This window comes from Trichoplusia ni, chromosome 11, assembly GCF_003590095.1.
Source record: "Trichoplusia ni isolate ovarian cell line Hi5 chromosome 11, tn1, whole genome shotgun sequence".
NCBI classification, from domain to species: domain Eukaryota; kingdom Metazoa; phylum Arthropoda; class Insecta; order Lepidoptera; family Noctuidae; genus Trichoplusia; species Trichoplusia ni.
Window position 1 is genome coordinate 68161 of NC_039488.1, and position 10653 is coordinate 78813.

General features: G+C 37.5%; 3 protein-coding genes across 3 annotated transcripts; 1 reads left to right on the forward strand and 2 right to left on the reverse strand.

Annotated features, from left to right (window-relative positions):
• Positions 1-16: 16 nt before the first annotated feature.
• LOC113498666 (odorant receptor Or1-like) lies at positions 17-3607 on the reverse strand. The gene is made up of 8 exons (XM_026878773.1): positions 2708-3607; positions 2420-2554; positions 1830-1998; positions 1536-1639; positions 1307-1406; positions 835-939; positions 341-496; positions 17-166 (listed from the first exon to the last, which is right to left on the reverse strand). The coding sequence occupies exons 1-8, from the start codon at positions 3040-3042 to the stop codon at positions 116-118; spliced, it is 1155 nt and encodes a 384-aa protein (XP_026734574.1). The 5' UTR covers positions 3043-3607; the 3' UTR covers positions 17-115.
• A 1369-nt stretch (positions 3608-4976) lies between these two features.
• Positions 4977-8366, forward strand: LOC113498660 (conserved oligomeric Golgi complex subunit 2). Its single transcript, XM_026878760.1, has 6 exons — positions 4977-5183; positions 5272-5499; positions 5654-6497; positions 6863-7068; positions 7505-7950; positions 8077-8366. Exons 1-6 carry the CDS (start codon positions 5106-5108, stop codon positions 8348-8350), a joined length of 2076 nt encoding a protein of 691 aa, XP_026734561.1. The 5' UTR covers positions 4977-5105; the 3' UTR covers positions 8351-8366.
• An 83-nt stretch (positions 8367-8449) lies between these two features.
• LOC113498662 (DNA polymerase iota) lies at positions 8450-10623 on the reverse strand. The gene is made up of 2 exons (XM_026878765.1): positions 10452-10623; positions 8450-10354 (listed from the first exon to the last, which is right to left on the reverse strand). The coding sequence occupies exons 1-2, from the start codon at positions 10460-10462 to the stop codon at positions 8542-8544; spliced, it is 1824 nt and encodes a 607-aa protein (XP_026734566.1). The 5' UTR covers positions 10463-10623; the 3' UTR covers positions 8450-8541.
• Between the last annotated feature and the right edge of the window lie 30 nt (positions 10624-10653).

The window sequence follows — 10653 nt, forward strand, 5'->3', positions numbered from 1 at the left end:
AATAAAACGCCGTGTATTCTTCTAATGTAATGATTTATTTAACTATTATTTGTGTTTCTACGTATCTTTGCTACATATCTAAAAGTGGTTTCTTGAGCTAAGTTTCATTATGCTTCTACATTGTCTGATTCAGTACGGCAAAGTACGAATAAGACATTCGGAGAATCTGAAACAAAGGTACTAATGTAAACGAGTAATCAATGATTATAACTTTGTAAGTATTTAATAAATTTTTATTACATACTTACAAAGTATGTAATAAAAATTTAAATGTTAAATGTAGTTCTTCGTATTTACGAAGAACCAGATAGTACTAAAAATGGTTGAAATCAATACTGACTGCAACAAACGTCTGCCGAGACAGTTGTATGTAATGGCCAGCGCGCAGCACAAGAGGGCGATTCATGCGCATCATGGCGAAGCACAGGTCGCGCTTGAACTTCACGTCCTGCTCATACCAGATGCATTTATACATCACCCTGTGTAGATCTTCACTCTGGAACCATCAGTTTAGTTAAAGAAACAACTAAAAGCCTCCTGACCAATTTTTGCCTATAAGTATTGGCAAAATTTCCAGTGCTCTCAATTGAACATGTTTCTGAATTCTTATGTGTGTGTTCCCTCTCTTTATGCTCTTCCTCTCGTAGAGTCCACGTGGCATCAAACCATCACTGCCGCGGCGTACGATGACGAGATCAAACACAAGTCCAATAATTTATTTACAAGCCACGAAAAAATACTAATTTTTAAGGTATTCAAACATAACGATCTAATCTGTACCTACATACATACCTTCTGTGGCCCAGTTTATATCTACCTGGCCCTTATACATACCGTTGCAGTAAGTTCATGTCCGCACCAGCAGCAGACAAACAACTGACTTATCATCACCGACACGTATGTCAGGATCGAGAAGAACTGCATGCTGCGCCAGTCGACCTGACGAAAATGTAAAAAGCTACTGTAGAAACACATGTCTTGGCGTTGATATAGGTTTGAAGTCGGACATCTGACGACCCGAATAACGATTTGTAGATTATTGACATCCGTTGGTACTCCATTGGTTTAACACTTAAACTATAATTCTTCTATGCGATCACGTCAATCGCATACCTAATGAACTAATTTTATTTTTAAATGAATGTTTAGACAAAAATACACACCAGTATTGTTTTCATTTTCTCCTCTTGTAAGGGGACATGGATCATCTACTATTGGCCGGTGGGTCGCAAAAGTACCCTACTACTAATTTTTATACCGTTTTAAGTTCCTTTTAAATTCTACCTTATAAATAAAGAGTACTTACTACCAAAATTCTTAACGCGGACATGCAGATAATCCCAATACTGCCCATCAATTGGAACAGTAAATATGAATGATAAGCGTTCTCAACTAGCTTCGTAAACCTGAAATAATTAAATATATCTAATATGTTCTTAGATAAAAATGTATGTAGATACGCCATCACCGCTGATTCGGACGTCTTCCACAGCTTTGATGTGAGGCTTTCAAGCTTTTTATTTCGTAGGACTTACGTTACTATGGTTTGATGATGTTTTATGCAGTTTGTGAGCTTTTTGTAGTTTTCTGATAAAGCCTCGGTAATATCGCGTCCACGTTTATCCCATACGGGAGTAATCTGCAAAAAACAAAGCATTTTTTAACACCCGCTACAAATGACAGCACCATTACATACTTTAACTGCGTTGATTTTAGAAAAAGTGCTTTTAAATAATACATTTTTTTTCTAACTGATAGTAAAAGTATGGGCAACAGAAATGAAGAAGATTTATGATTATTTCCCAAAAACATTCAATTAAATCACTTACTGTCAAAATCTTTTCTTTAACGATCTCGATCTGCGCGCACCCGAATATCACGGATGAAAAGGTGACGCTATCCACACCGAAGTACATGTAAGCGCTGATACATATCGTTCCCAACTGGAAGCCATACCCGATGTAGTATTGCACGGCTTTCTCCGGGTTCACTGGCATCCTAGAAAGAATAAAAAGGCCCATTTCAGGGTCAGTCTTGGACATCATCGTCAAGAATCAAGCGTACGAGTTTTGGTTCGGAGTTGGACAAGGAACAAAAGAGGTCACCACCACTGAGAACGACGTGTCGCGGCTTTTATCCCCGCGTAGGACAAGCATTTGTGTGATCGACTAATGCTTGTTCTGAGTCTAAGTGTCTTTGTGCACGTGATTTGTATGTTTTTAAAACCACTCGAGACACAAGGATTAAATTCTTCCCTGCGGGAGTCCTTATAAAAATGAAATTATAGCTGCTACGGAAGTGAAACGCCGCTCTTCGCCATGAAGAGATCGCGCTGACAAGAACCTTAAACTGCAATAAAAATGTGAGAGGTGGACCCCCAAGTTAAATTTTGGTCAGGTCAACACCAATTAGTACTTACCACATATCGAAGGGGAATTCCCGACTGGCGTCATCGAATAATGGCTTGAGAGCCCACAGTCCGCAAGTTATTTGAGAGCTTATCATAAATGCTAATAGAAGTCTCTTGATACGCTTAGCTTGCACCTGTAAAATCCTGGAAGGGAAAGCAACACCCAACCTTAAAAAAAGAAAATGGCGCTTACACGTCCCTATCATCATAAGTGAAAAAGTCTAATGATAAATGATAAAGCTATCATTTGTGGATCCAAATTAAGAAAAATAGTTAGTGGGCACAAAAAAAACCCACATCTCATGAGTTGCTGTCTCTGGCTTAAACACCTCTCCGTCCATAATGCTCAATAATTGCCGAAACATATCCATGTTATACTGAAATACTGTGATTTTTAAGCAGAGGCAGGCCTGAGTGAACAGCAAATAAGATGCCTGGGAAACTGCGTCCAAATCACCCCAAACTTGAATAATATAAATCATTTGAAATATTAGAAATAAATATTGTAATGTTATCATAAAGATTCTGTATCCCTTATATATGGCAGATTCATCATCGGATGGCATCCAGACACCAAGATGCTTCATCACAAACTTTGCTCTATCCAAATAAAGATCTTCGGACGAAGTCATTTTGATACAAACAAAAGTCCAAATGATTGTAAAATTTCTTCGTAATGAAATAATCTATTGTGTTTGCCTACTTATAAACGAAGTAATTATGGTAAATAACCGGTTGATAGCGACCCAATTGATGTGTTGTATCTATAGTGGGACGATAATTGACGTGTTTCGCATAAGTAGGTACAGGGGGCATACAACTATCTAACTAGACCGACTGATAAAACCATTGATTGATTGACGCATCACCATCCTACATTTTGAACGTTAATACAATTTTGGGAAGCCATGAATGAAATTTATTCCTAATGAGAATCTTAATAACGAGACCATTTTTCTTATTACTCTTTTATCTGTGACGAGATCTGCTAAGAGTGTGAATGTGATCTGCTACACGAAAAAGACATTTGCTACGATAATTTACTTTGCTACGGATATTCCATTCGTTACAAATCCTATGTAACGAATCTTGTATGTGTACGACCTGGTGCGTGTGATGAGTTCTACGAATTCAGAATGCTGCCAAATAAGTGAATTTCGAAACACATAGGCGTGGAATTTTGGTACATCTTTTCATTAATACATACATAGTTTCTCTCAAGTTCCCTCTCGCCTACGTAAAAGTCAAAAATGTGTAAATATCACGCAATATGCACGTATAGCAATTATGACCATTGGTAGTTTTGCTGCTAACGCAATATTCAAACTTTAATAGTAAAGCCCTCGGCTGGTGCACCTTCAATATTTTTTATGATACAGACGAAAAGCGCAGCCTGTATAATATTCCTCAGAGTTAAACGACATTTCTACAACCTCGTCGATTATCTAGTAATTGATAAATTTACGTAATGAGAGCGAAATTATAGCTTCGGGGTTTGATTATTTGTTTGTAGGTACAACAGTTTTTACAGCTTAGAAAATTACAGGTGCTATTACTGTGAAAATGAAGGGACTGTAAAGCGACAACTTATAAGCTATTCTAAAAACTATTCTGCCAATTGAATAGACTGCAGTATTAAGAACTAGAAAAAAATAAATTTATTGATTGATAAGATTTGTTTTTTATTTTTAAAGCGATTACTTTGGTCTATAACTTGATTCATTAGTGTAGTACTTAAATCAACCTTAACTGGTATTTTAGCCAACTGATTGCATATGAAAGACTTAGGTCCGTATTACAGAAGGCTACTCAAGTCCTAATCTCTGTTTAAAACTAGATTTGAGTTGAGATTTCATTTTAGAACGCTCCTCAAGCATAGATTCGGTGATCATAGTTCAGCTGAGTGTAGATCTTATTCTAAATCATTACTCAGTTCTAGATTACTACTCAAGTAGAGATTTGATGTGTGATTACTCAAGTGTGGTCGACACCGCGCTTGAGCAGAGATTTCCCTTTGAGTTCAGCAAATAATTGTGTTGTAATAAAAATAATGGATATTTTGGAAGAGTTTGATTATTACGATAATTTATTAAACGATATTTATTAAACGTTAACGTTACGCAACGTTATTTAACAATAATTTATTTAAGATTTTAAATAAAACCTACAGTTAAAAAGCTTAATCGTCTTTAAATTAAAATATAATTATTAATCGGTTTGAAACTAAATTCTTATTTTGCGTATGTTGAACCAGAATTTCGGGAAAGATACATTTGTAAACGAAGACAGTCTGATTCATAGACAAGACATATTCTCTGCTTGAGACGCGATTTGAATCTCGATTCAGCTGAGTGAAGTTTGAATAATGTTCTGAAATAAGAATGACCCTCAAGTGCAGATTCAATATTTAAACTATGATCAGGTGATTTAAGATCAAACTGGACTTGAGTAGCCTTCTGTAATACGGACCATAATTTTCTTTCTCAAGTAAATAAAACATTCTTGAAGTTTAAACATTTTTCTGGGTGTATCCGAACCATAAACTTGACGTGTGATGTGTCAGGCTTACGTCAGTGAAGTAAGTGTCAAAATGATCGCCGTAGGAAGAAGCGATCTAAATAGATAATTAAACACTTTTTTAACAATTCCTCTCAATAATGGTGCCTTCATAATACAATGATAGTGACACGTTAGTATGGAGAATAATATAATGGAGTTTACATTGCCGCCGGCCCCTCGTGGGCTGTGCTTTGATAGAAATGACTTTGTCAAGGTATTTTAGCCGCTTTCCTTGGATTAATTTGTGTTAATTTAAAGATTATACATGAATTGTTGTCCTTAATTGGTTGTGAATATTACAGACGAATTTTTCCGTCGATAACTTTTTGGCGGATCACCAAAATGTGGCATCATTGGAGACAATGCGAGATGATCTGGGAGTGTACTTAAAAGTCCTAAGGCTGGCTATGATAGAGCTCATAAACAAGGACTACGCTAACTTCGTCAATCTGTGCGCCACACTGATAGGATTCGACAAGGCGATTGTTAAAATTCAAGTGCCATTGGGACAGCTAAATGATGAAGTAGTTGTAAGTACAATTTTTGGTGAAAGAAATAAAATCTTTATCATTTCATCTTTGCATTAGCAAAATGTATGTTTCATAGCTTCCTTTGAAACACGATAAGAATAACACACTTTGTAACTGCATTATTATTTGAACAGATGGTTACTTTTTTTTATAGGGTGTAAAACAATGCTTAGAAGATGCTATGAAAGAGCTGTCAATGTGGATGAGTCAGAGACATGGGCTACAAAAGAAAAAGCAGCTGCTCAAGCACTACAGCCAAACAATAAACTGCCTGAAAACGTTAGACAATGTGCTAAGAAATATTTCTAATAAGAAAAGACAGGAGCAGGTAGCTCTGGCAGACCGTGCCGCGATGCAGTACAACCAGCTGAAGTTTTCCATTTCAAAATGCAACAGTATAATAAAGCCTGACCATAAACAACAATACAAGGAACTAGGAGACAAACTAATACAAACACTAAATGATTTACTTTTTCAATTTTGGAATGATAGTGATGAGACAAATGTTTTAAAGACCCTCATAACCCTGGCTTCTTTAGACCGTGTTGCCGAATGTGAAATGCTTATTAGAAAACAAGCAGTTGCTCCATTATTGCAAGATGTTATCAATGAACCTGCTCTACAGAAAAGCAAAGATGGCCTTCAAGGAATCTATGAAAGAATCTTGTCTCTTTTGGACACAAAACTGAAGTTACTTGTAACAGTAATGCAACATTCCAAGTTATCATTTCTTGTTAAGAAGTATAGGTTTTTAGTGAACTGTTTTTGGTGCGAAGTTGAAAATAGGTTAGAGGTGAACCTTGCTTCAATTTTTGCTCCAGGGAACCCTCAGATATTTTACAGGAGATACAGTGAAAGTATTGAGTTCATTAGAAAGCTAGAAGGGTACTGTTCTCCTGAAGATGTGCAATTAATCCATCAGAGTCCTGAATATAAGAGCTTCCAGAGAAGATGGAACTTGCCAGTCTATTTCCAGATAAGATTTCAAGAAATTGCAGGTATGATGATTTGAACTGCTATTTACTATGCTATACTATTTTACATACTATTATTTTGATAAATCATAACTGTTTTCCATTGTTATTCTAATCAGATTCTGTTTAGTAAGTACATTATTGTCGTCATCATTACTATTTATCGTCTATTTACGATGTACACATACCTACCTACATACAGTTTATTAAGTTAGATAGTATTATTATGAAGTTATTGAGTGTTCAGACATATGCACCGGGCATCTCTCTATTGGCTGTTCGCCAATATTGACTATCGATGATGTTGATATGAAAGAAGTCTTGTTCCCACCAGATTACACGAAAGAATTTCAAATGTGTCTGTTTACTTAATCAACACACAATCGCAGGAAGTTACGAGGCGGCGCTGCAAAAGAGTCCTACATTGGAGAACAACGATGATTTCGTTCTGAGGGAGACCTACAAGTGCTGGTGCGCCGTCCAGGAGTGCTGGGTCGACGGAGTCTACATCGAGGCACTCGCGCATAAGTTCTGGAAACTCACACTTCAACTGTTATCGCGGTACGCCACATGGGCTAACGGGTATTGTACACAGGTAATAAACATTATGTGCCGGCGATTGGAAAAAGCGATTGAGTGCTGATAATGTTGTTGTATGCACTGATAAGAAATATGAAATGTACGAGATTTATGATTAAGCTAATGGTATTTGTAAAACTTAACTGTCCCCTGTCACTACTCAAGGTCAAACATCGATTGATGATATGTAAATTATTATAGCTCACAATGCATTGCGTAAGTCAGCAAAGGTTGTTTATTTCTGGAGTCTTTGTTATCATCAGAAAGCAGTAAAATTGTCACAACGCGATTGAAATTAGTAAGCATACCTGCATTTGTAGGTAGTTCAAAAACACTGTTTAATAGTAAGTCTTACAACATTATCTTACTCATCTAAAAATAAATTCATGAACTAAAAATAAAGTTGAAAACAGATTAGAAAAGTTACATAATTGTTATAATTTTATTTTTAGAGAATACCAACACAAAAGCATGAGCCAACAAATGTAAATAAAAACCTTATTGACAACAGTATTAACATCTACGTCGATGTACAAGCCCTGCTGAGGAGATTGCTGAGTTTATTGGAGCTGGTCCAAACCAAAATACCTATAGACAACAAAGATCTCCTTGGTCAAAGTTTACGAAGTTCAGAGGTTGCGCTACAAGGCACAAAACAGAAGATTAAAGAATGTATAGTCAACGAACTTTACGATAGTTGCAATGTTCACTTAAAACAAGTTAGTGACATCCCTAGGCTATACAGAAAGACTAACCGAAGCGTGCCCACCAAGCCTTGCGCCTACATCGATGTAGTGTCCAATGCATTGAAGGAATTCAACCAAGAAGCAGCAATCAAACTGGACAATGCATTTATCATAGAACTCTTCGAATCCTTGTTCAATATTATGACTGTTTCGTGAGTATCTAACTCGCAACAATAATGCACGCTAAAAAAATTGACGTCAGAATGAAACTTACAATGAACGTAATTGTTATCTCTACGCGATAATTAAACCGCTATAAATAGTACCATGTGTTTCAGATACTACAAATATGTAGAGGATGTTTTGACCTCGGTGCAGAGGACCGAGGAGTCATTGAGAAGACTGAAGCAAATCCGTGAGATCAACTCCCCGCAGAGCAGCGACAGCGCGGGCGTGACGGACGGCGACAAGATCCGGCTGCAGCTGAGCGTGGACGTCGCCTCGTACGGCGCGCTCGCCGCCACGCTGCGCCTCGATGTACATAGTGTTCACAAGTTCACAGAACTTTCAAGTATGGTAACGGAAGCTGTAAAAAATATAGATATTAAATGATATGCCCAGTTGTATACTAAAGTTTTTTTGTTTAACCTGTAGAATAAAGATTGTATATTAAAGAAATAAAAAATATTTATTTTTAACATAAACATGTATTTGATCAGCTGAATAAAAATTGTATGATTTGAAAAAATAGAAACCATTCACTTATCACTTAAAATAATTAACAAGATAAAATCTTACTAATACTATTTGTGTGGAACAAAATATTTCATAATTGTGTTCGATTTAGCTTTGTTCATGGTTCTTGGACTACTCCTGGGCACCTCAGAACTCGAGGGGTTCTTCCACATGGCCTTCAGTTCCTTCTGCATGTCGCCTGGCAGTGCACTAAACACCTCCTTGTCGACGTAACTCGGGCAGTCGTCGCAACTCCGCTCCTCGCACTCCTTCATAGTGTCGGACGTGTCGGAGAGGTTGTCTTTAGCAGGACTAGCGCGAGGCGTCAAAGACCGGTCGCGGGAGTTGAGTCTGAGCTCTGACACCTTCTCCAACTCTTTAGAGTTTAGTCTGAGTTCACCCACTTTTAGTTTACTTGGAGAGGCGACTTCTTCTTTAGACAAACATCGTCTTTTTGCTATCCACGTAACTTTTTTAGGTTTTTTAGGCGACGGCTCGACTTCGGCGTCGGAGAGATCAGTCGTAGTGCTACTGCTCGGCGACACTGCCGAGTAGTCCATAGACGTAGCAGAGGTATCACATTCATTTTGTAAATTAAGCACTGATTGGACGGATATATCATTCATTAAGTAGTTCACAATGGAACTTCTGCCCGTCATGCGCTCCTGGAACTTTGTGAACGCTAGCCCCACTAATGTTAAATGGAATGGTTTAGTCAAATCCATTAATTTGTTAAATAATCTCATAATTATTGTCATCAGTTTTTGCCTGCCTGCTTCTGTTACTGTTAGGGTGCCATTACTGAGAGTGAAGATGGACGGGGATATTTGACTCTGTCTTGACTCCCTGTGACTGCTCAGTCTCTTGGCATCCTTCTTACGCAGTGTAACTCTCAAAGAAACTGGAATGCGACCATCTTCTCTCACAAGAACTAACAACCGCTGCAACAGGGCACAGAACTTATCCTCTACTTCACTCTTGACACTGACAATCTTGAAACTATCTTCTAGACCTATGCTCTGAGGCTTGCCAGTTTGTTTTACAGGAGTATTATCTTCACCTAAACTTAGAGATTTCAATCTAACTGCCATATCACTGCTAAAATGTTTTTTCAATTCATCTAACGAAGCCTGTTGCAAGTCCGCAACAGATATGATATTCTGAGAAATTAATGCTTCTGTAGTTTTAGATCCAATACTTGGAATGGCTCTAACACTCTGTAAAGTAGACATGAAACTGGTCCCATGCTCAGGGTATATTGTTGTTTGGTCATTAGGCTTGTTTTGGGGGCAGATTAGTTTAGCTAACAACTTGTTGTGGGCAATCCCAGCACAAGTTGTGAAACTCAAGTCTTCATTTATTTTCTTTCTCATTTCACTGGCGATTTGTGATGCTATCCTCAGTCTAGTGTGGCACCCACACGGACAGTCCACACTGGGTTTGTTGTACACATGACCAGCAATAGTGACATTACTAACATTCGCATTTTTCAACTTTTCTTGTACTAAATTTGTGACATCAATGTAATTTTCGTCCATACCCAATTTTTCCACTGGACATTTCCAACATTGTAACACAGCAAAAATCTTATTAGAAGCAGTTCTGTAGTTGTGCAAGTCTTCACCATTGACAAGTTTTAAATTGGGGCAAACTTTTAAAGCGTCGGAAACAAGCATACATTTCTGCACGCCGTACTTCCTGGCCTCGTAGTTGCTTGTTACGACAATGTTCTTCTGTTGTATGCCGAGCGGAACCGACCGCAGTTCGGGGTTTCGTACCATCTCCACTTGAGCATAGAAACAATCTATATCAATGTGAATTATACACCGTGCGTGTTCGCTTTCAGCGTCGTTATAGTGAGAGCAGCCAGTTTCCATATTCCTGCAAAATTCAGCATAGTTTAGTCATAATTTACTTTGTTCTAACTTAGTTTTACCTGTTGCGATACAATGTTATGAAAAAATAACAAATAACGTACCTATCGTCCATGACAATACCATTGATAGGTGAAAAATATTTAGTAGTATGTAAATATGCTTTATATGTGAGAAATTACAGCGTTTCTTTCATAAATTTCCAAAATATTGATATTTTATATTGGACAATCACGACACATCAACAGAGACAATGTTGCTCGGTAAAAAATAATTTTCCCCCGTTTTTTATTTTTTCGTCTGAGT